The 26,320-nt window shown below is 32.8% G+C and overlaps 4 protein-coding genes across 6 annotated transcripts; 1 reads left to right on the top strand and 3 right to left on the bottom strand.

The window, feature by feature from the left end:
* Positions 1 to 3,189: 3,189 nt before the first annotated feature.
* On the bottom strand, positions 3,190 to 4,304 carry LOC130932663 (RING-H2 finger protein ATL5-like). The gene has a single exon (XM_057862052.1). It carries the CDS (start codon positions 4,176 to 4,178, stop codon positions 3,558 to 3,560), a length of 621 nt encoding a protein of 206 aa, XP_057718035.1. The 5' UTR covers positions 4,179 to 4,304; the 3' UTR covers positions 3,190 to 3,557.
* Positions 4,305 to 10,316: 6,012 nt separating this feature from the next.
* Positions 10,317 to 12,300, top strand: LOC130936540 (uncharacterized). The gene is made up of 3 exons (XM_057866628.1): positions 10,317 to 10,896; positions 11,452 to 11,693; positions 12,023 to 12,300. Exons 1-3 carry the CDS (start codon positions 10,432 to 10,434, stop codon positions 12,267 to 12,269), a joined length of 954 nt encoding a protein of 317 aa, XP_057722611.1. The 5' UTR covers positions 10,317 to 10,431; the 3' UTR covers positions 12,270 to 12,300.
* A 310-nt stretch (positions 12,301 to 12,610) lies between these two features.
* Positions 12,611 to 14,395, bottom strand: LOC130936543 (60S ribosomal protein L18-like). The gene is made up of 5 exons (XM_057866632.1): positions 14,281 to 14,395; positions 14,101 to 14,190; positions 13,898 to 14,026; positions 13,606 to 13,788; positions 12,611 to 12,974 (listed from the first exon to the last, which is right to left on the bottom strand). Exons 1-5 carry the CDS (start codon positions 14,281 to 14,283, stop codon positions 12,816 to 12,818), a joined length of 564 nt encoding a protein of 187 aa, XP_057722615.1. The 5' UTR covers positions 14,284 to 14,395; the 3' UTR covers positions 12,611 to 12,815.
* Positions 14,396 to 16,920: 2,525 nt separating this feature from the next.
* On the bottom strand, positions 16,921 to 19,665 carry LOC130936541 (uncharacterized). Of its 3 annotated transcripts, none has more exons than XM_057866631.1 (2): positions 19,127 to 19,665; positions 16,921 to 17,110 (listed from the first exon to the last, which is right to left on the bottom strand). In XM_057866631.1, the coding sequence occupies exons 1-2, from the start codon at positions 19,619 to 19,621 to the stop codon at positions 17,093 to 17,095; spliced, it is 513 nt and encodes a 170-aa protein (XP_057722614.1). In that variant the 5' UTR covers positions 19,622 to 19,665; the 3' UTR covers positions 16,921 to 17,092. The 3 variants fall into 3 exon arrangements, with proteins under 3 accessions (XP_057722614.1, XP_057722612.1, XP_057722613.1); XM_057866629.1 differs by having other exon boundaries at positions 17,069 to 17,629; positions 19,103 to 19,665; XM_057866630.1 differs by having other exon boundaries at positions 17,069 to 17,673; positions 19,103 to 19,665.
* Positions 19,666 to 26,320: the final 6,655 nt, after the last annotated feature.

The raw sequence follows: 26,320 nt of genomic DNA on the forward strand, positions 1-26,320 counted from the left end.
GAGGAGGAACCTTCAAAGTTCTTAGACTTAAATCGAGCCCTAAGAGTCGAAGCGGTAACTCCAGGGAACTTCCCACCTGCCACAGAACAGCAACAACATCATCAGCATAATAAAATCCTCATTTAAGTAAAAACCAAAACAAAACATACCCTGATAACCTCACCAAGGTAATCGACAACAGCCGACTTATTAACCTCCAAGGAAGCAACTCCGACACAGATACCAATCCCCCTTGGATACCATTTCAATCAAAAGGATATGATACACTCGTTTCTTTCAGATATCATTTCAGGACCCAAAATTTGTTGAGGTTGACAACACCAGTACAAGGGAACTTTTCCCCAAGATTTTCGTCCACATAAAAGGAATCCTCATCCACCGACTTGACTTTCAGAAACATTTCTTTAAAATTTTTAAAGGAAGATTTGTACATTTGAAAATAGAAAAACCAGGTGTGCTATTCAAGTTTACCCCACAACCCCTTCCATACCCCTTTTGCCTGAAATAAGAAAAGAAAAGTTCCAAATCTGGTTCAATCTCCAGAAATTCCATTAATATCTGAAAACACCTTATGAAAGCCCAACCGTTAGGATGAACTTGTGAAAGAGCACAGTTCAATTGTTTCAGAATATCACATTCGAGCTGGCTAAAAGGGAGTCGAACCCTCAATTCCTCTAACACGCAACTATACATATAAAAGCTCTCAAAATCCTCTCTCCTATGAAAAACCCGATCTGAGCGGTTGCATGGAAGTAATTCCAAGCGATAACCAGGTTTCACTATACCAGCAACACTAACCTGCCCAACACTATCCATATCCAGAAACAAAGAAGCCCTTATTTTCACATCACTGTCAACCCAGTCGTACGACTCGCCATTATCAAACTGGGGCAACGATTTTCCTTTCTTTTCACTCATGGTTTTTGACGTAATCAGAAGAAGGGGAAGAAGGGATTAAAACGAAAAGCAAGGATCTTGCTACTAACCTTTAGTGCTCATGGTGTTTAAAAGCTTCCGAAACTAAAAAACTTCCAAAGAAAAAGAAAAGGGTGAAAGTGCTAAACCGTTCATTTACTTAAAGCCTCCTCAATTAATGATAGAAATCAAAACCATTAAATGAGGCACCCTGCCAACGGTTCCAAGTAAGCTTTGGAACTCGCACCTATCTAGGAAAAGTAATAAAACAATAATTAAAGATTTTTACACCAATAAAGACTTGAATAATAATTATTAAACTCTTCAGTTACCCAACATTAACTTTCAAAGAAGCTACGTTGACCTGGGGGCACCGTGTACCGAGCTATTACTCACTCATTATAAAAGCTCAACCTATCTCTTTAAAAGTCAGGTCAAGCTTGGGGGCTGTGATATGACCAGTAAACATCGGTTACACATTATAGCTCGGTTATACTTCAGGCCCGATCATAACCGACGATTTCATCATGGCCATAAATGGCCCCAAGTCAATAACGTCGGATTTACAATTTATCCTCTTCCTAGACGTTACATCTGAAGGATAACGGCCGACTTCTCCTGCTAATATAAAGCAGGCAAAAGACCAAAAGAAGGTACGTCACTTTCCTAAATTAAGAACTATTACCCCCTTGATACTAACTTGAGCGTCGGAGTGCCTTTGCAGGTACCCACCTCGCCGTTCATCCGTCGCCGACGTATACCTCGGTCCACTCTAGGAGTCCGCCGATCTTACCAGAGGACGAGCTATACCTCGAAATTACCAGGCAAGAACAGTTTAGGTATTCAATTTGTTGAAAATGCTAAATTTGCTACAAAATTGAATGTATTTTGCAGACCGATCCCAACATGGTTCAATTGGACCAACTTCGTATGTACCAGTTTTTTTATTTATTTATTTATTTACTTTTTTTTTTGAGGAATTGATTTTTGTTTTTTCTATTTTTGAGAAGTTGGTTTTTTTTTTTTTTTTAACTTTGCTACATGGACCAAATCCACAACCCACTTAAACATAACTTATAGAAACCCTTATCCCAAAGACAAGGTTCAATTACTCGGTATCTAATAACATTATCTATTCTTACTAGAACTTCATCTTTTCAGTTAAGGCAGCTTCTATCTTCTCTTTGCCTTCAAAAAACAAAGTCTGCAACAACAAAACTCCTCTCATTCTGCCACCTGATCATGTTATGTGCCAATGGTGAAATCCAACCAAAAATCCTCCTCAATGCTTCTCTCCACTCTCCAGCAAGAATAGGATCACAAACAGAGAATCCAACACCTTTTCAGTAACTTACAATTTGACCCAAAAAAATCTCCACACCCCAAATCACCATTCCCATCATGCTTCAAACTTTTGAACGGTCTAGAAACATGAATAGCATAATTTTCACTATTGAGATTTTGATCCAAGGAAAAAACAGTGGCTGAAGCTGATAATAAAAACATGGTTGTGCTAATATATTTATCTTTTGTAAAAATTTAGCATTGGAACTTTTACCTGCGTTCAAATTTTTATTCGGCCACTTCATAAAAAGAAACATTACAATTTTAATGAAAAAATGATGTTATTGGGTTAACGGATTCATTATTTGGCATCAGCCTAGTTTGACACAGCTGAATATTTTCACTTCCATCAAAATCACCCTAAAATATTGGAGAAGTTGATAAGTACTTTAAGAGTAAATTAGTGTTTTTATTTTATAAATTAATTTTCTTCCACATCAGAATTATGACTCATTATTATTTTTAATTTAAATTTTAGAAATATTAATAAAATAAAAGTCTAAATTTTAAATTCTAAACCTTAACACCTTAGATCCTAAATCTTACAACCCAAATCATAAAATAAGACTAACGTTAAACTAGCAATGTCTGAACCTCATCCCCTTGGACGATTCTCCTTTTCTTCGTAGTTATTGTTTAGACCACTTTGGAGAATTCCAGATTTTTGATGTTGTTGTGCTATTTTGGAACAGAATAAAAATATGTACATAGTAAAATTAAATTGAACCATTCAGATATATTGTACCAGCCGTTCCCCTGTTTTTCCCCTGTTTTCTCGCATCAAATGAAAATAATAACACTGCACAAGAGATATATATTGTGATTGTTGTTGTGATGTTCATCCTTGGGATTCGCTTCAATTCAAATATATCAAACAAAGCAATTACACTTTATATAATCAAGTAAGATAAGATAGCAGAAAAAGTAGACTTTTATCAAGAAATATGTATATTTTTTTTTTTGGTATTTAGAAATATGTATATTTAAATGACGAAGCACCTTCCTTAGGTGGCAAGAGTCCTGAAATTCTATACAACTAGATTGAACGCTGTTAAGAGAGACGTGTCCAACTAACGCAAGTAGCAACCACGAACGCTAAATGGTTGAGGCACCACATGATTCAGATCAGACTCAACATTCTACAGTAAAAACATCCGTACTTTAAATGAAAACGAAAACAATTAATTTGTTTCCGTATCGACTGCCATGTCATCATGAATCTTGGTGAAATTGCATTGCAAGTTTGCAAACATCGACACAGTAGTCCGTAGTCCACACCGAAAGTGTGGTGTACTCACCTACACGCTGCAAAACTTCTTCAGCGAAAGAATCCGATGATCCAACCCTCTCTCCTCTTCCGGAATCTCCACCACCACATTCAACGGCTTTCTAGGGCACATCACCGGCGGAGGAAGCGACGAGCAACCACCAGCTTCCACTTCAACCGCTAATTCAACTGAAACCGGAATCGAGCACGCTTCAACCGGTGTGGTAACCCGTTTAACCGGTGACCGGCAGAGAGGGCAGTTGGAGTGAGATGCGAACCACGCGTCGATGCATTGGCAGTGGAACGCGTGGCTGCAATTCGGCAGCACACGGCCCTTGTCTCCGTCTTCGAACTCCGAAAGGCAGACGGCGCAGTCTTGCAGGGGGCGGTGCACGGCGGAGGAGAAAGTAAAGGTCGGCAGGGACTTGAGAATGGTTGGATCCAGTCGGTCGTTGAAAACAGGGGCGGTGGCGGAAGTGGAAGTAGCTGGAAGAGTGTGAGGGAAGAGATGGCGGCGGCGGCGTGCGCAGAAGTGAGCATAAGAACGATATAGGATGATTACGAGGATGAGTATAACGAGAAGAATTGCAGATCCTAGCATGACCTTGCTGTTGTGAACATACTTTTCTTCAATATCTGGGTCCAATGCCATGAGAGAGAGTTGTTATGTTGAAAGTTGAAACAATGGGTGGATGAGATGTCGGTTATAGTGGTTTGTGTTTGGATCATATCATCTTCATATCTTTTTTTATATATATATATAGTACTATAATTATGAGGGTACCGTATAAGGATTATTATTATTACTTAGAATCAAATAACATCGTGTAATTTATTTTAGATAACATTGTCGTTATGTTCATTTCTTTTTTCTTTTTTTATCTTGGAATGCTTATCTGGCGCACACTTTTAATTTCTAATGCAATTTTGTAATTTTTTTTTTCTGCCACTGTTGCTACTTGATTGCTACCCATCTTTGAATTTCTTTTCATTTCCACGTGATCGTGTATTTAATGGATGATTCTTTCTTTTGGCATCTGGACAAAGAAAAATCGAAAAGGACTTATAATTATGGAGGAATCTCTCCATGCGTGTCCTAACAATACTTGCTGCTCACTATAAAATGTCGAAATTTTATTTCCCTCACATAAAAGATAATTAACACAGATATAGCACAAGTATCAATCATAAATGTAATCATTTTCATGAGAAAAGGCGTTACATCTTATTTGGTCTTTATGCCGTAAAGAATTTGGATAATTTATTTATTTATAATCTAGATAACAGAAATTAGAACGTTTTATTTAAGTTTTATGGTTAGATACTTGGGCCAACTTCTACTACTACTACTACCATTTCCCCCTTCATTTTTGTGTAAAAATTTCGCAGAAACAAGTAACTAACTATGATGAACCAATTGACAAACTAAGTAGATTTTCGTAGTACAACAACACTCACTGGTCACTAGGGCGTGGGCTTTTGGCGACTAAAGATGAAAAGAAAAGAAAAAGACAAGAAAACAAAAAAATGGATAAACACATCCAAATTAATTGGTCGGATACATGTCTAATTTAAACGAATTATTCAAACTAGTTCCGTTTAAATTCACAAGTTAATCGAACTAGTTCCATTGAACGTCTTATATTTACAAATTTATTTTTTGAATAAAAAACCCATCCATTCAAAGTGATTAACCAGGTTGACGGACTCGGAATTTCGCCTAAATAGCATACTACGCATGCATTAGGAGTACAGTATATGGACTTATAATTATATCAAGTATTTTTTTTATTATTGAAGAATATTGAAATATACAATAGGAGATGATTTAAAATAATATTGCATCGCAAAATGCCCAATTCATGAGATGGAATTATGAAAAGCAGGAAGCGAAAGGATTCAATTCCAAGAAGCACCTTTATTCGTCAATTTTAATTTGTAATGAAAAGAGCAATCAAACGAATAAAGTATTCACTATCTCTTTTTGAGCACCTTTTTAAAATTCATATTTAAAGTTAATGCAACAAAGATAATGAACCAAACTTTAAGCCTTTGGCATCTCAAACACATCGCAATCTACATATATATGCATCCACGACCACCAACTGATAGATTAACCAAACTTTAGAAAGAAACATCAACGATCGTGAATGTCTTATTCGCCTAAAATTAAATAACCTGGAAAAAAAATAGATTGTGTGATTATTAGGCTGATATGCCACTAATCCACTTTAATGAGAGTAGCCACCCGTTGAATATTAAATCCAAAAATGAACCAATTGGCATTGTTTTCTTCCCATTAATTTTTCCGTTGAATATTATTTAATTTAGTTGGTTCTTTTGCGGCAAACTAGTACTAATACTGGCCAATAGCCATACAAATGCAAGTTGCACACTAAGAAACAAGAGGGTATAGTATAGAAAAGATTATTGTGATTGGGAAAAATAAAAAAATAAAAAAAAAAAGAATAGAAAAGATTTTTCAAACAACACAACTTGCATTTGCTAGTGAAACAAGATTAGGATGGAAGCAATGCAATTTGATTATTATGTTACTTTTGGAAAGCACAATAAATTAGGCAGCCGCATTAATGAATTATTCAAACATTCTTTTAGAAGTCATAATCAACTACCAATGCTACCCCACAAACTCCATCCTAAGCATCCATGATGGTAATCCATGATAGACTGTTATATATTCTTGAAATAAAATATGTGATGTGTGATTTAAGAACAAAGACAATTATTTATTTTGAAGTTTAAAATATAATTTAAAACATGTATATTGAGAAAGACAGCTTTATATACACAAGTATTGAAGCATGAAGTAGTGGTGTCACAAATGCACATAGTGGTTTTCATATGTGTACAAATTGCTAATGTCCATCAAATCATTAATCCAATTGGACTATACTAAGAATTATGTTATGGACAACAACTGGAATTATTATATCTTGATTAAACCAACTCCTGTTCTACCCTTATTGCTGATAATAATAATTTAAAAACCAAATAAATAATGGAGGAGTAGGGAACATTGAGAGGGTGCATCCTAAGACCTAATGAAAAGTAAGTAGTTAGAAATCGAAACAAAAGTATAGTTCCAAATTATAACAAGCCAAGAACTACGTGCTCAGGTAGGTACCCTTCTATTGTGGATAGGATACTCTCATACTCCTACCTAGCTATATAAGAAAAAATAATAAGCATCCTACAATGCATTCCTATCACACACTGAAATTCGTTATTTGTTTTTGTTATTGGAATTTATACATAATGGAAATGGATGAGAAAGTGCATAAAGCAAAGGAAAAGCATGGGAACAAATATCATGTAGTAGCACGATGTTGGATTCAGATTCTCCAAATTAATCAAATAATACGGCATGTTTATCAGAGAGCCCAATGATGTGACTCATTATTCTTGCACCAACTAAACTTTTACTCCTGCTCCCTTGGTGCTATTGGCATAGGTGGATTATTATCTTCAAATAACTAATAACCTTACCAACACAAATAAAAAAATATATATATCAAATATGGATATATTTTCAATTTGAAAAAGCGTTTTCATCTTTCTCGGTTCTACATACTATGGAAGCCGTGACACCCTTAGATGTTTTTCTATTTGAAGACGCATTTTAGGTTAGCGTTTTTAGTTTTTACTATGACATGCTAAAAAGTGACGCCTAAATAAACTGGTTTAAAAAGAATAAAATACTTTTTAATAAGTTTTTCATGAAATAAAAAAAAATGAAAAATAATGATTGACAAACGATAAATCAAAAGAAGAGAGTTGAGCCCCCTTTTTTTTTTTTCTTGAGAAAGTCTAAAAGATCACTATTTTTATTAAAATTTTATCAACACTTAACCATTAAAGAAAAAATGAGTAATTTCATATTATTGGATGTAATTTTACACCATTAAAAATATTAATAATAACTGATTAATGACTATAAATTACAAAACTTGCTAATTTCCTAACATTCTTCTTTTTTCTTTGGGTGATAAGTTGGTCAGTCACATTTTTAGACACTATATCATAAATTTCGCACATTACACATTTATACATTAAACATTTTTAAGGATTTCTATCTATTATTTGGTCTCAACCAAATGTCATATCCAAATGTGATTGTTCTCAAGGTAAATGAATTGTCACTATGCTAAAAATTTAGATCCTCTAAATTTTGAATTTTTATTTTAAAGAGTAAAGTGTGATCTCCTATCCTCGAATGATTTCTCTGTCATATTTACTCTTGACCTCACCTATAAAATAAATGATGAAAAATTACACTTTACTCTTTAAAGTGAAATTTAAATTTTAGGGAATTTAAATTCTTATGTCAAAGCCTCGATCACAGCTGAGCTGCTTGTGTTCATTGTGATCGGCTACAACTGCAATAGTGCTACAGGCCTATATTTGGGTAACATTTTTAAGGACAATATCGACTAAATAAATGGGCTGACCCAAATAATTGAACCATAGGCTTTGAACCAAATAAATAGTTCAACCCAAAAATGGAACCAAAAGAATCCCAAAAGAGGAAGCCGAAATATAAAGAATAAGATAGTCATTCACCTTGACCAAAAAAAAAAAAAAAGATAGTCACTCACCAACTAATTTAAATTGGTCAAGTAATTAGTTTCTTTGTTTGTTTAAAGATGAAAATTCAGGTATAATCGATTTTACGTGAAGTTAATAACTAAAAATCGTTAAATAATTTGTCTGATTTGACTAAATTTTTATTTAATGATTCCAAAATATCAATTTCAGTTAAAATCAATTTCACCTGAATTTTCACCTTGTTTAAATAAATATAAAAAATTCAGGCTAAAAAATACATATGAAAAAAAAAATCCTTGACCAAAAAAAAATAATCACTTGCAAGTTGCAACTAGTTAAGTAAATTACGGTAACGAATCACAATGGCCTGAGCCGAAAGTAACGCATTCTCCAACAAAACAACATAAGTATCTGATTAGTGATTACAGAATTTATCAACCAATATCGGAAGGAAAAATTATTCGTAGTTTTGTTTCTAGAAGGAAAGCTAATCAATTAGCTTCGCTCTCAGAACAGCAAAATTCTCTCCCCACCGACAATTAGACTAACACAAATTCTGTTTCCACTCAACTAAATTCCTTCTGATATTTAAAAAAATAAACAGAATAATATCGCATTTGCAATTTAAAAAAATGACCGTAAAAGAATAAGCCTATAAAATAAGTATTATAAAAAAAAAAGGAGTAGTCAGTTAAAAGTCAAAACTAAAATATCTTTACAACTTGAAATAAGTTTTACACTAGACCCAAAAAAGTTGCAATATAATATATATACACCAGCAGTAAACAAAAAATATATAATTTATTAATTCACAAATATTACACTTAACTATTTGTATTAATTAACCAATATACATATACAATTGAAAAAAAACTAGTGATAATATTGTTAGCCAAAGAGAAAAAAAATAATAAATAGGTCTTAAAAATATTTTACGATAAATTTATAAGTTTTCATAAAAAAATTAACATATCAAGCAAACTTTTTTAAAAAAATGTGTTATATAGATTTACAAAAAAAAATAATGGTAAATAAGTTTTAAAAAAATTAAAATACATAATTTATATAAATTTCTGAAAAATTAAAATATTGGCCACAATTTCTCCTGTATTTCAATCTTTCTTAGAATTTATTTAGTATTTTGTTAAAAGATTCATAAATCTATGGCAAAATTCATGACATGTTATTTTATCATTTTAAAGACCTATCACTCTAAAAAAATGGCAATGAATAATGACCATAAAGCGGCACCATTCATTTTCTAAAAGAGATGTTAAAAGGAGTAAATTTATATGTAATTATCTTTGTGTGATGTTGACTGAGAATTATTAAATAATAATTTAAATGTGAGTTAAATGTGAGTGTTCATAAAATAAAGAATAAATAATTATTTTGGTACTTAAAAGATTTAATTTTTGACAAAACGGATTTTAACATATATTTTTAACAAAATAATCTCTAAAAAATATATTTTATTCAATAAAATAATTCAATTATTTGGTCAATAAATTATTTATTCAATTAACAATTAAATTTTTTAATGAAAATACTAATTTATTTTTGTCTTCTCTTATAAAATTACTAATTTACTTTTATCTTATTATCATTATCTATCCGTAGTCTACTTCCTCCATCATTTTCATCCAATCACACTCCACAAACTCTGAATTACTTTCTCATTCACCGTTCACAGTGCCTCACGTTCTTGTTCTGCCTTTCACGATTAATCACACTTGGACGTTCGATGTCTGCTATTCTCTGTGCTTGGAGTTTTGCCGTCCACAATTTCCTATGCCTAGAGCTTTGCTGTTCACGATTTCTTGCATTTGGAGCTTTGTTGTTCGCAGTTCATTAAGCCTGGAGTTAGGAGCAGCAATATACACTCTATCCGCATATACCCAGATTTTATCTGATTAGGTAGGATTGCTAACTTAATTTACAACGGATAAAATTTTCGTGCAAATTAGATAGGGTGTAGGTTGAGCCTCAACCCTATTCCACCAATCCGCACCCTAAATATGTATAAATACAACAAAATAGTAGATTAATAATTTTCTTGAAATTTAATAATTGACCGAAGGAATAAATCATTGACCAAACTGTCTCAAATAAAATATATTTTTTGGGAGTTATTTTACAAAAAAATAAATGTTGAAATTCGTCTAATGAGTAATGACTATTTAGTATTTACTCTCAAATAAAAAAATGAGTAGAGAGTCAATAGTTTTGACTGAGCAATCTTTGTATTGTATTGAAGGCAGGAGAGGGCAGGGCAAAAGCGATAAACACTAAACGGTGCATCATCTTCACTCTGCATCATCTTGCTAGAATTCTCAAAGATGGAGAAGATAGAACACACGTGGGTCAACACCAACGGTATTAAAATGCACGTGGCATCCATAGGTTCGGGCCCCGCCGTCCTCTTCCTCCATGGCTTCCCTGAGCTCTGGTACTCATGGCGCCACCAGCTCCTCTCCCTCTCCGCCCAAGGCTACCGCTGCATCGCCCCCGACCTCCGCGGCTACGGCGACACCGACGCCCCTCCTTCCCCCTCCTCCTACTCCGCTCTCCACATCGTCGGCGACCTCGTCGGACTCCTCGACGCCCTCCGCATCGACCAGGTCTTCCTCGTCGGCCACGACTGGGGAGCCGCTATGGCTTGGTACTTCTGCTTGTTCAGGCCCGATCGGATCAAGGCCTTGGTCAACATGAGCGTCGTTTTCCGTCCCAGAAACCCTAAGTGGAAGCCCCTTCAGAGCTTGAGGGCTATGCTTGGCGATGATTACTACATCTGCAGGTTCCAGGTCAATTTTCTACCCGAATTTAATCCTCTAAATTTGTCCTTTAATTGCGTTGCGACTACTTATGCACGTTCTGCTTAGGTGAATTAGTTTTTTAATATATGTATAATGCTTCAACCTTGTTTGAGTTCTTAGTTCTCACCTTAATTTCACAGCAACGTCCGTAATTGTCTAATATACGGTTCGTATTTGGTTTAATAATCAGTCTAAGTTCAGAAAGAAATGACATATTGGTTATTTGTGCTCAAAAGATGTTGGGGACTAAATACTTAATTTGGTACCTTGTACTATGCTAACTAAATATTGTCCCTTGTGCGTGTTAGTTCTTCTTTGACTCAACTTTTTCTTCCATCGTTTTCCTGTTTTGAGTTCCAAACAATAATGAAGGCTTCTTAATGCAACCTTCACAATTAAGTTCCTGATGTTCATGGATAAGTACCTGTCGAATCGAATTCAGAATTGACCACAAGTTTAAATACACTTTTATGTCTTATGGTAAAAATTGCTAGTTCCATGCATCCGTATACAGGTTAATATGTTGTATTTGGTGTGCCGCAGAAACCTGGGGAGGCCGAAGAAGAGTTTGCCCGATCTGGTACTTCAAGAATAATAAAAACATTTCTTGTGTCGCGCGATCCACGCCCACCTTGTGTGCCCAAGGAGATCGGATTTGGCGGTTCACCTAATCTTCAGCTTGCTTTACCTTCATGGCTGACTGAAGAAGATGTCAATTATTATGCTAGCAAATTTGACCAGAAAGGCTTCACAGGCGGGCTAAATTACTATCGAGCTATTGACCTGTAAGCTTCTTCTAACTCTTACTGTTAAACATTAATATACGTATATTGTAGCTGCCTGGAGTTAAAATTTTCATTCATGTAATGGTACCAAGTCAATTCTACTACCTGTTGAGTCTGTTCTGTTTTTTTGGTTTTAGTTTCGGTCTGCATCCACTCCTTCCTTATATTCTCGAATTCATTCCGCGAACTGTGACAGAACGTATGTTGTTTTATGGATATATGTGTTATCAATTTTCATAATCATATTACTTTTCTTGTTACTCTAGAATTAGTTGAACCAGACCTGCAAATGCATCAATGATCAAGTAAAATTTGTTTATTGTGTACAGAACCTGGGAGCTGACAGCACCGTGGACTGGAGTACAGATCAAAGTTCCAGTGAAGTTCATTGTGGGAGACCTGGATGTTACCTATAACACTCCGGGTGTTAAGGAATATATACATGGCGGTGGCTTCAAGAAAGAGGTGCCATTCCTGCAAGAACTGGTTGTAATGGAAGGAGTAGCTCACTTTATAAATCAGGAAAGGCCAGACGAGATCAGCGCCCATATACACGACTTCATAAAGAAATTTTAATCTCCATTATCCTTCGTACATTCTATTTTCAGGATTTTGGCTCCAAGGATTTCGTTACCTCTTAATTTAGGTTAAGTATAAAAGAATAAGATTACGCGTTAAAAACCATCCGCACCCAGTTCGAGCATTGTGTCATTCCCACATGACCTGGATCTGTAATGATTTCTAGGTGGGGTTCTTTTGGCAATGTGTATTTATGCCTTCTGTTCTAAGTAATTCAGGAAACTGAATAGCTTTTGAATGCGTCAAATACACATGTTTTTACGTTAAAATACAATTCATGTTCAAAACAAGTTAAAAAATAATCAATTAGACAAGCAAAGTTAACAATCACGAACAAATGAAGAAAATCTACTATCCTTTCATAGAGTTCATTAGATCAGTAGTGATAAACCAAAATTGTTGAGCGAGTTCCAATCCCTTTTCCCCTTTGAGGGAAGGAAAACTGAACTAAAATAAACTGTTTTAACGACACAAAAAGAAGGAAAACAATACAGAACGGTCACATGATAAAACGGAAAATCCTTCATCTTTGAGCTCCAGAACTCAAACTCTGAAGCCTCTGCTATTCCTTCTTCCTCTAGCACGCTCAAATTTCCGTCCCTTTGCACGAACGTAGGGCTTGGTGTGACTATGGGGCACACCAGGTGCTGGTCCAAAGTGCTTGACAGCCTCGCGGGCATTCTTAGGGCCTCTAAGAAGAACCTGAAACAATATCCCAAATATAATTTCATTACTTTTTATACTCTGCTAACATTTTTCCTTCCTCCATAGAGAACTAGTTGATTTGAAAAGAAATCATTACTTAAATAAAAACTAAACATTTTCAAAACAAAAACACAAGTTTCAAATCATAATTCCTTTTATTTTGAAATCCTAACAATACACCTAGCAAAACAGTTGAACAGAAGTGCTAGTTATATTTTCTGTTCCCTCTACAGCTATCCTAGCAGAAATGCAGAACACAGACTAGGGCCCTAATAGCAACTGTCATAGTGGATCTTAATTAACTGGGATGAAAGTTGCTGGAGACAAATAATACGTTATTATATAAATAGAAAATACAGTGTGGTTTGAGGGGGTGAAAATGTAAAGATCGTTCAGGGATCAAGCAAATTATGTGCCAAGTACAAGAAACTCTGGACTCCAAATATCACCAACATCAAATTGATATTGAGTGTTGGAATAGCAATGGGGACATCCGCTAAGACGATAACCATAACGAGTAACTAATTGGGCATTACAAGGGTAAAAGCATTCGTAATATGAAATCTCAAAGACAGAAGAGAAGCACAATATAGTTAAGTAGAGACAAGAGCTGAATTAAAATCCATACTGTGTTCTGGCCAAGAGGAGCTCTAAGAGCAAGCTGATCAAAGGTAAGACACTCGCCACCAGCCTTCTCAATCCGAGCTCTGGCAGTTTCAGTGAATCTCAGGGCAGTTACCTTCAATGCAGGCACTTCATACACCCTAATATCATCTGTCACAGCTCCCACAACTACAGCTATCTTACCCTCCTAATCCATCCAACAAACAAAAACAAAAAGCTTCTTTAAACTAACATCTCAGGTTATAGTTATACAGTTCAAATAAATTGAAATAAAGAAAGGGGCATAGTATAGCTACCTTTCCCTTCATGTAACGGATCAAGCGGGAGAGAGATAGCGGTGGCTTGTTGACTTTGCTCATGAAAAGACGCTTGAGGATGACGGCGTTGAAGTTACTACCAGTCCTCCGAACAAGGAAACGGTATAGCTGGAAATAGGGCCAAAATTTGAATAACGTAAACAACAGAGGAATGTGCAAGTGATGATGATGAAGAAAGGTACCTTGACGAGGAGCTTGAGGTAGATATCATTGGATTTGGGGGCTGTACGCTTGGTCTTCTTCGACTTACCTCCTGCTTTCAAATCGATGCCCTGAAACGAAAGAAAAATTCAGAGAGTTGAGGTTAAATCTACAGAGAGTAGGGTGGGTGTGGAACCGTTGAGAAGCAATGTTGGACATACCATGGTGGATGGAGCTGCTTGCTGCTGAGGGAATGGAGCTAGGGTTTTGTTTTTGCTTAGGGTTCATGTTTTTATCTGCCCTTTTCCGTCAAATATTCAAAACCCGACCCGTTGACCCGATTCATTCCTTATAGGGGCACATCAAATTAAATCAATCTTTGTAATTCTTTCTTCTTTTTATTTAACTGTTATGGTCCTTTTACTCCGTTGTCAAATTTTACATCTCACTCTACTAGCGCTTGATTTTACTTTTTTAAGATGTATCTGGAATTTTTACAAATACAATTTTTTTATTTTATTTTTCATAAATTAAAAAGATTATGAACTTGTATTTATAATTTTTAGAAAATAAAAAAATTTTAAAAAACATTTAAAGTATAATTTTTTAAAAATAATTTATATTTATTAAAATTAAAAAGTCTAATATAATTTTATAAATTAATTATTATATTTGTGTATAATATAGTATTTTTAAAGTTTAATAATTATTTTATCAAACACAATTTTTTTTCAAAGATATTAGAAACCTTTTATATTTTAAAATGCTGAATTTTACCATTCAAATCCTTCAAAATTAGAAGCTTGAAATTTAAAATTAAATTATTTTTTTCAAATAAATTATTGTATTACCATTTATTATCATTTACTATTTTATTGGTAATATTTTAATAATAGTTAAAATTGTAAATATATTAGTGTGTGTATGAGTGCAATGCACAAAAAACCAAATATTTGTCGTATTTACACCTGAAAAATTTTTAAAATAAATATTTTACGTACATATTTAACTTATATAAAATAAATTTATATTTTTTGTCATTTATACAATTGCTAAACAATAGTATAAATTAAAAAAATTCACAAAATACTTAATTGTTTTTTTTAAAAAATATAGTATAATAAATAAATATCTCAGTATTTATAAGAAAATATAGGTATATATTCTTTTATAAACAACTAATACTTTAGCTTATAATATGTGTCCTTCACACTCATAGACCATATCAATAAAAAAATTTTAAAAAAATAAAAAATATAAATAAAAGGTCCAAATAATATTTCATTAAATGTATATATTAAACTAAGATAATATATGTAGCATCCTCACACTCTAAGTTTTATTTTTAGCTGTAAAGTAAAAGATAATAAAGCGTCACGACAGTTCTAAAGCTTATACAATAATATATATAAAAAAGAATAATAATACTAAAAGCTCGATGAATGAATAAAAATTTGCATAAAATAAAATTACAATCGCAAAATATTCACACACAATAACTAAAATGCATAGGCACAAAATCAGAAGATAATATGCAATCTTATATAAAACTCTAAAATACAAGATAGTAGCTAATAGATAAATAATTTTTGTACGTTTGTTTGTGTGTGTTTTATTGTAGCTATGGTGATCATAAAAAATTGCTAATTGATTGTGAATACTTAGTTTTTTAAAAGGAACTTTGACTTTGAGTTATTTTATATTAAACATGATAAAAAAAATTAATGATAAGGATAAATATTTTAAACGATGATTTGGGAAAAATAATTTTTTTTTTGTTAAAAAATAAGAAAAAAATAGATGTTAGTATATCATCTTAATTTTAATGATAGAGTATTATATGGCACATTTTGATTGTTAAATTAATAATATAATATTATTATATTATAATTTTAATATTTTAATTTTAATTTAAATTTAATTATAATTAGAAAATGTTATGTTATATATTTTGATTATTAAATTCGAAATTAGTTATTGATAATGATATATAAAAAAAAAATAGAGTGGGTGAAAGAAAGTGAGAAATAGAAAAAAGAAAGAGAGAGGAGGAGAGAACTATTTAATTTTGGTGAAAAATATTTGATTTTAATTATAATAAAAAATAATATGTGGTATATTTTAGTTGTAAAATTAGTAATATATAATAGATATCTAAGATATCTAAAATGATTTAATATAATTATTCTAATCATAATTAATAAATATTAAATAAGATCATTTTAAATTATCTAAGTTGATTTTTATTGTCTTTTAAATTATAAATTATAAATTTTAAATCCTAAATTTTAAATATGAATAATTGATATAAATTATAATAAATAAAAAAACTAAACTTTATTTAATTGATAAAGATTGCAACACTTTTTATTTAATAATTTTTTTTTAAATAACTCCATAATCTAACATTTATTTTTGGAACTTAGTTACTTTTTTCCTAATGAATCAATATCTAATTTACAAAAGATTTGCGGGTAACAAAAAATTTCTCTCTTTTTGTTTTTTTTATTTTTTATTTTTCTCAAACTCATTTTACGTTGCCAATGGATTTACACATTCAAGTTGTTAGGATTACAAAATGACGAACCATCACAATAAACAAGTACAAGTTACTGCACTTACTTTATTGCTAATTCTTATTAGCGCTCCATTGATTCCTTCCAATGTTAACAAAGACAGCCACATATTACTTTTCTATTGGCAAGTCAAATATTAGCCACCATTAGTCACATATATATATTGGCAAGTCAAATATTAGCCACCATTAGTCACATATATATATTGGCAAGTCAAATATATATATATAATATATATATATATATATATACTTCCTATCTCTTTAAGTTTAAAGCAAAAGCCTCTAAAGCAATAAAATATACAAAAAAAATCAAAAGTGAGAGAAATCTACAATCAAAATGAACAAAAGACCAAAATGCGATCTATGATCCGCTCTGTTACCATTCGCAAACTCACCGAGGTGGGTTGCGACCTCCATCTGAAAACAACAATATATGGTATGAGAATCGGAGGTTCTCAGTATGGTAACAGTGTCTAATAGATAAGATATAAGGTTATGGAAAGCCAAAGATAATTCTAGAACTTCATATCGATACAGATATTTAAGTTTAGCGAAATATATGAATTAAATCATAAACAGGGTAATCTAACTTAAGTAATCTCTAACTAAACTAGTCACCGCTGTACCACAACCTTCACCAACCTATCCTCTATGCGATTCCATCGCTATCGCCTACTGAACCTCCTCAATCTCAACAGAAAACACAGGTAATGCAAATAAGTAAAGCGTAAATGATATACATATACAATAAGCAAATCAAATAGCAAGTAATATGTGATTCATTTAGGCATAACAAAAGTTAAGCAAAACAAACAAGCACATAGAAAATACATATGATGAATGCATGTCCTATTGGCTCGTGATATTACTTGTCGGTTCAACTACCAACCTGACACATCCTTTCGAATGTAGCCTTTTTGCCATGCCCAGGATATAGTGTCCTACTCACTTTTTCTTGGCACTTCATGGTGTGTAACGTCCAGCCCAAGGTTCTGAAAATCGAACCGGTCATCGAACCGCTCTGGTTACTAGTTCACTGGTTCATAGGTTCAACCGGTTCGACCGTAGTTGAACCGAAAAAATCGTTTTATAATAAAATAATAAATAAAATATAAATAAACACATTAAAACATAATTATAGTTTAATATAAACTTTAAAATATCATCCAAATTAAAAATATTATATAAACCAGAATATTATGATCTCATTCAAATACAAACTCAAAAATCAAATAACAAAAATAACCAACTAAACATAAAATGCCAACTTCCAAGTTTGTCATCAATCATATTTATTCATATTCACAATTTATCACATTCATTCATATTCACAATCCCTTGCCTTATTCAGCAGCACAAAAATTGAAAATTGAATTCAGTGAAACCATTTATACACTTGAAATGAAAATGGCAAATAAAACACTTGCTCAAATTAGCAACAACATCCTCTACATGTTACAATTTAATATTAGGAAGGGTACTAGTTATGCCCATTAGAATTACTTAGTGTTTTAAAAGAATAGATAAGTGACTTTTATCAATATATTAAAGGAATTAATGAATTGATATTGAACTTTGGTTCAATTTGGAGTTTCTCTCCCTAACTCATAGAGGGAGTTCTAACATTGGTGCTCTCATTGAGAGGTTTCTTCTATTTTTTATGGAAAATCAAATAACTCAACAATCTGAAGATGAAAAAGATGGTTAAGGATGGATAATATGTATTGAACAATACTGGAATGCCAGAAAAACACCTGAGGAGCAGGGATTCAAAGAGGTGGAAAGAGGTTTGAAAGAGCCCTAAGATTTCTATCATTGCTACCAACCGGATATGGGTCCAAGCTTGCAAGAAATTTGCTAGAATGAAGTTGCAGAATGGAAAATTGAGTGGAAAGAGATTAAAGCTAGACTAAGGCAACAACAGCAACCACCACAAATCGATCAAGAAGCAACCAAATCTCATCTATCAACAGAATAAGATTCGCAGCAGCATCAACAGAAATTCAAGAAAAAAGAGAGGCCGAAATCGATGAAAATTCAGATTCAATAAGAAATTTAGCAACAAATCCAACAACAGATCACAAATTCAATTTCACAAGATCAGTTCACAAATCAACAAGTCTAGAATATATGAAATTGACGAAGAAGAAAAATCAGATTTCAATCTTGAATTTCAACCACAACAACAATAAGAAGAATCAAACAGAAATTGCAGATCAAGCACGAATTCAAAATTCAAATCCAAAAATTCAATAAAAAATAACTCTAAATCCAAAAAATCAAGAACAAATAAAAAAACAACCCAACCAAAGAATCAAGAACAACCCAACCAAAGAACAAATCAGAATCAACAATAAGGAGGACGACTGAAGGATAAAAATAAATCAGAATCAAACCAACAATCAGAATTAAAAAGTTTAGAATAAAAACAAATCAGAACCAAAATCAAACAGAGGCTCCATTACAGATTCAAATGCAAGGAAGGATACGGCGCTGGAAACGGAGAGCTGGCGATGGAGGCAGAAACAGAGATGGCGGCGGCGACGGTGGAACAGAGCTTCGCGACGGAGGCAGTAGGCGAGCCCGGCAACTATGCTTCCATTGCTGAGAGTCTGAGACGTTAGCTGAGTGAGGGACCGAGTGAGCTTCGAAGCTCCAACTAGCGACGGCGTTAGGAGTAGTCTGGCGGCTGAACAAAAGGGAGACAGAGACACTGAGTGACAAAGACAAGGAGCAGTGATGGAGCACCTTCGAACTGAGTGACCAGCAGAGCTAGCGGCGACGTGGGTGCGCGATGGAGGCTTCGACGTTCCCACGGTGGCTGCGCGATGGAAGGGAAGGAAGGTTGCGATGGCTGCTGCACAATGGGGGGGAAGGGAGCGAGCTGATGGTGGCTGTTCGAAGGACGACAGCGGCGACACGAGGAGGTGGCTGGATGGAGGTGAGGGACGACGAGCTCGATGAGATTGGGAGGAGCCCCGCATGAGAGAGGCGTTCTAAGTTCTTGAAGCTGGATAAGGTTGGGGGCTAGGGCTTAGGGCTAACTGGATTTCTGGAGGCTGAAACAATGAAATGGCAACGTTTGGCTGGGCATTCAAAAAACCGGTCGGGTCACGGTTCGGTTTGACCGACCGGTTCACCGGTTCAAATCCGATTTTTGAAATTTCCGGTTTCGCTATTTACCCGAATCGTTTTGCTCAACGGTTCATGATTAAACCGGTTCAACCGACCGGTCCGAACCGGTTTTCAGAACTTGGTCCAGCCCACTTATTTTTGCGCTCCGTGGATATCATGTTTGACACAGTCTTTCGGGTTATAGTGCCCGAGTTTACTCTTGCAACAGAGAAGGTTATGTGAGTGGGAGACTACCACATCATTCACATCTAAACGTAGGCGAGAGACTGCCACAGCCTCTATGCCTGCGCCGCTACCTTGACAAGTAGGATTCACCACCGTCCTTGCCCGAGGCACATAGTGACTTACCAAACAAATGTATTTTATGTGAGTAGGATACTGTCACAACTCACAACCATCACATCTGATCATTGGCGGGAGACTGCCACAGCTCCTATGCCGGCTTACCAAATTTCAACATATCAATAACATATCAATAATATATAATCCGTGTCAGTATTATGGTCCAAAACTCATCATAAGTTCTCAAATTCATATTCTCATTCCATTCTCAAATCATCATCAATGTACTACTCCATAACTCAACTCTCACTAATTTCATTGACCCGTCTTCTAAAATCAAAGTATCATCAAACCCCGATTTGCCTAGCAGAAACCGGAGAAAATTCTATTCAACTATATTATAAGTTTTAGTAATTTCTAATTTAATCGCCACTTTTGCTTCTTGGTGCACGAAATTGCAATCACACTTTGCAATCCCGCACAACTAACCAACAAGTGCACTGGGTCGTCCAAGTAATACCTTACGTGAGTAAGGGTCGATCCCATGGAGATTGTCGGCTTGAAGCAAGCTATGGTTATCTTGTAACTCTTAGTCAGGATATCAATAATTATCAGGGTTGATTGTAAAAAGCAAAAGAACATGAAATAAGTACTTGTTTTGCAGTAATGGGAAACAGGTTGAGGTTTTGGAGATGCTCTGTCTTCTGAACCTCTGCTTTCCTACTGTCTTCTTCTTCAAACACGCAAGGCTCCTTCCATGGCAAGCTGTATGTAGGGTTTCACCGTTGTCAATGGCTACCTCCCATCCTCTCAGTGAAAATGTTCAACGCGCTCTGTCACAGCACGGCTAATCATCTGTCGGTTCTCAATCGGGTTGGAATAGAATCCAGTGATTCTTTTGCGTCTGTCACTAACGCCCAGCCCTCAGGAGTTTGAAGCTCGTCACAGTCATTCAATCCTTGAATCCTACTCAGAATACCACAGACAAGGTTTAGACCTTCCGGATTCTCTTGAATGCCGCCATCAATTCTAGCTTATACCACAAAGATTCTGATTAAGGAATCCAAGAGATATCTACTCAATCTAAGATAGAACGGAGGTGGTTGTCAGGCACGCGTTCATAGTTGAGAATGATGATGAGTGTCATGGATCATCACATTCATCCGGGTTAAGAACAAGTGATATCTTAGAACGGAAGCAAGCATGATTGAATGAGAAACAGTAGTAATTGCATTAATCCATCAAGACACAGCAGAGCTCCTCACCCCCAACCATGGGGTTTAGAGACTCATGCTGTAGAAGATACAATGAGAAATGTGTAAAGTGTCATAAGGTACAGATACAATGTCAAAAGATCCTATTAATAGTGAACTAGTAACCTAGGGTTTACAGAAATGAGTAAATGACAGAAAAATCCACTTCCGGGCCCACTTGGTGTGTGCTTGGGCTGAGCATTGAAGCATTTTCGTGTAGAGACTCTTCTTGGAGTTAAACGTCAGCTTTTGTGCCAGTTTGGGCGTTTAACTCCAATTTTTATGCCAGTTCCAGTGTTAAACGCTGGGAATTCTGAAGCTGATTTGCAACGCCGGTTTGGGCCATCAAATCTCGGGAAAAGTATGGACTATTATACATTGCTGGAAAACCCAGGATGTCTACTTTCCAACGCCGTTGAGAGCGCACCAATTGGGCTTTTGTAGCTCCAGAAAATCCACTTCGAGTGCAGGGAGGTCAGAATCCAACAGCTTCTGTAGTCCTTTTAGCCTCTGAATCAGATTTTTTGCTCAGATCCCTCAATTTCAGCCAGAAAATACCTGAAATCACAGAAAAACACACAAACTCATAGTAAAGCCCAGAAAAGTGAATTTTAACTAAAAACTAATAAAAATGTAATAAAAACTAACTAAAATATACTAAAAACATACTGAAAATAATGCCAAAAAGCGTATAAATTATCCGCTCATCACTTCTAAGCTCTATGATTTTGTTGTAAAATAATGCATGTACTCGTGAGAAATAAGAATATTATGAGAAATCAATCTATCCTTTATCAAAGTACTCTAATTAAAATTTACTAGTTTATTCATTGTACTTTGAAGTCTATGAATAAGAATTCTAGATATAAACTTTTTAAACAACTGAAAAAAGATTAATAGATCCCACCTAAGTCATAGAATTCACATCCAAAATTTTAGAAATGAAGTATATATGGATGTGATTAAAACATTTGAGGATTCTCCCACCTAAGAAAGCTATATAAAGCTTAGAACACATTTCTACTATATATGTTCTAATAGTATTGAAACAATTTTACAATTTGCTCCATTCAAAGATGCACGTCTGAGTTATAGCTTGTGGGCCTTCAACTCCTCGAGCGTTGATGAACCGCTGAGGTTGATCCTCGGAATAGGAACTCTGGCGTGAAACCTGCAATAAAGACTCTGACGCTCAAGTTAGTAAATTCATAAAGAGCTGAGAAAGATAAAGAATAACTAGTAGTAAGACTAGAGTTGTATTTTGTGAGATAATAATGTTGTGCGTCTGGGGAGCTAAATGATCCCGTTATATAGCCACTATTAGGTTAGTCTTCACAACGGCTTGCCGAGGTGGTTCTCGTATTATTCGGAAGGCTTATCATTGTTTTTGAATATTTGATTTGACACGGGAATCTCGTTTGCTGGCGCTCTTCCGAGGATTTCGTCGGTTGCGTGGTGTACTCGGTCAATCTTTTCATACTCGAGGTTGTTATTATGGTATATAGCCCCCAAACTTATCCTGTAAAAAACAGATTGAGCTTTAGATATCCTCGGCGTGTTTGTGTAAGAGGATTGACCGTGTGAGCCGCACGGTGGGCGCCAATGTTCTGTTCAAGGATGCACGTCCGAGTTATAGCTTGTGGGCATTCAACTCCTCGGGCGTTGATGAACCGCTGAGGTTGATCCTCGGAATAGGGACTCCAGCATGGAACCTGCAATAAAGACCCTGACGCTCAAGTTAGTAAATTCCTAAAGAGCTGAGAAAGATAAAGAATAACTAGTGGTAAGACTAGAGTTATATTTTGTGAGATGATAATGTTATGCCTTTGGGAAGCTAAGTGATCCCGTTATATAGCCACTGTTAGGTTAGTCTTCACAACGGCTTGCCGAGGTGGTTCTCGTATTATTCGAAAAGCTTATCATTGTTTTCGAATATTTGATTTGACACGGAAATCTCGGTTGCTGGCGCTCTTCCGAAGATTTCATCGGTTGCGTGGTGTACTCAGTCAATTTTTCATAGCCGAAGTTGTTAGTATGATACACAATCATTGTATCATTTTTTAGGATACTTTATGAGTGCACACTAAAAATCACTTTCTTAACTTTTTCTATAGATACTAATTTTAAAAGCCATCGATTTATGTTAGTTGTAATGTTAAACTCAAAGTTTGTAAAAATTAGATTCAACTTATCATGGTAAGTAGACGAAAACTATTTATTGAAAGAAACTTACTCATCTTTTTTATGAGATATTTATATGCCGTTTATTCTCCTTGGTCCATGTTTTAATAATTTAATAAATATTATTTATACCTGTCTCAATAATAAAGTCAGTGCCAAAGTAGACAAGTCCAACTCACAAAAGAAAGGCCTATAAATTCTTTTCATATTTGTCCGACTTACATAAAGAGCGAATTTATTGGTCCGTACGTTTGAACTATATGCAGAATCTTAACTATATCTATATATTTGTCCAATAATTTAAATATAAAAATCTTAACAATTTTTAAATAAAAAGAAGAGTAACCATCTATTATTATAGGTGATAATAATTTTATCTTTTTTATTGTATAAATATTTCATCAAATTCAAATATTTTTCTATCTCAATCTAATAAAATTTTTCTCAGTTATCATACTTTCGATAGATAACTTCACTTTCTAGAAGAGACGTTAATATTATCATAGAAAAGAATCTAAACTTTCCGTTTAGATCTAAATCACCAATTTTAGATAATCAACAAACAAATATAATAATTTAGATCACGATTTGAAAATTCATTCTACACATTCAACTTTTCTTTCCCTCAAAATATATTATTATGACAATTGACAAATAATAACACTTTCACATTGGTGGAGTTGGTGCAACCGCCTCACCATATGCATCCCTTTAACAAATGACGAAGTTAGAGTATACACAAAAATGTGCAATTGTGCGTTATACAATTCAGTATAGCATTTTATTTCGAATAAACGGTAAAACTAGCTTTCTAAAATTTCATACATTAGTAAAATTGATTCTAAATTTTTATTTAAAAATTCTAATATCAATAAATTTTACTCTTACTTATATTTTTTCTAATATATGGATTTTGAAAAATAAAAAATTTAGATATTTTTATGACTTGTAATTTTTTATTTTTTTGGGTTCATTAATTATTTTATTTTATATCTTTTACCTTTCATTTTCAAACATTGAAGTTTTATAAAACTATATTTTAGATAACTGAATTGATTTACCAGAATTTTTCAAATTTTATTATATTTTAAATTTGTGGATTTAAAGTTCTACAATAAATTTAAAATACAGCCATAATTTATTTAAATATTCAAATAAATGGCACAAATAAGTAAAAAAATGAAAATTGGATAAAATTAAACATATATAAATTTGATTGGAATTAAAAAACTTGAGAATTAATTTAATTAAAATAAAAATTGCAAAAATTGGTTTTACTAATAAATAAATTTATGAAACCATTTTTAACCATTTTCTTTCATCGGAAATCTCCATCCTCACTAATAATACATTTTAAAACTGAAATTCAATATTCATCTTAATTGCATATATTCCCTCAAAAATTTAAGATAGGTGGTCAAATTCATGTATCAAAAAAAAAAAAAAAATCACTCCTTTTTTAATTAAAGTGAGACTCATGCAATGCGCAGAGTAATAAATTAATTATATTATATAGTGTATTTTAATAAGTGTTATGTTATTTAGAGATTGATTAGATAAAATATAAATTAATATTAAATTTAAATTATTTTATACTAAAATTATTTTATAAAATATTTATTTGATAATTTATATATAATTTTTTATAATTATTTAACTAAAATGTATTATAAATTAAAATATAGTTTATTATTTTAAAATTTTAACTTCATTTATTTTTAAAAAAAGTCTAGACTTTTTATATTAAAGTTATATAACACTACATCTTCATTTGTTGTTTTTATTTTTATATTTGTTTTAATTGTCATATTTTATCTTTTCATGTGGTATTTTTTAGGTTGTAAATAATTAAAGAAAAAATTTTAAAAAAATAAATGAAAATGAAAAACACAAAAAATATAAATTAGTTTTATAATTATAATATATTTGAATATACCTAATAAGGAGATGTGCTAAATTTAAAATTATTTGGATATAGAAAGATGAATGATAATAAAAAAGACAAAAAATATAAATATAAAACTATGAATTAATTTTATAATCATAATATATTTAAATATATTTAATAAAAGAATGTGACAAATTTGAATTTGTTTGAAGGAATTTTTGTTAATTAGTATGAGAGATTAAGAAATAAAGAGTAATAAAATATTATATAGCATGTATAAGTAGATCAAATAATGTAGTAGTAACAGTAATAACATGTTTAAATTGTAAAATTTTAATATTTATAATTTGAAAATTTTTATAATTATTATTATTATGATACTTTTAATAGTATATTTATTGTATTTAATTAGTACTTTATGTTTTAATTGAATAATAATAAATAATTTTTTTAATTTTTTAAATATCTTTTACTAAAAGATGATTGATTAATTTCTAAGTTTTGCCAAAATAAAATTGTTGATATAGTATTATTAGAAAAAAAATATGACTTAAATACAATATAAAAAAAATTAAATATTAATTTTTATATAATAAAAATAGATAAATAAATAGATTGAATTTTAAAATTTTTTAATTAAATTTTTTATTTAAAATTTTAAATTAATTATATTAATCATTTCATTTTGCATGTTAAGTGACACATATATATTAATCACAGACGGTTAACATGTGAAATTTATATAATTAAATCAAATTAACTTTAAATTTAATGAGATTTTGAATATTAAAATTTTTTGAATTTAATATTAATTTAAATTTAATTTAATTTTATAAATTTATTATTTTAATATTTAATTAAAACTATCAAATATATATTGTGATGTCATTTAATAATAAAAATAATAAAAAAATTAATATAATTAATTTAAAAATTTAAAAAAT

Source organism: Arachis stenosperma, chromosome 6 (assembly GCF_014773155.1).
Source record: "Arachis stenosperma cultivar V10309 chromosome 6, arast.V10309.gnm1.PFL2, whole genome shotgun sequence".
Classification (NCBI taxonomy): Eukaryota; Viridiplantae; Streptophyta; class Magnoliopsida; order Fabales; family Fabaceae; genus Arachis; species Arachis stenosperma.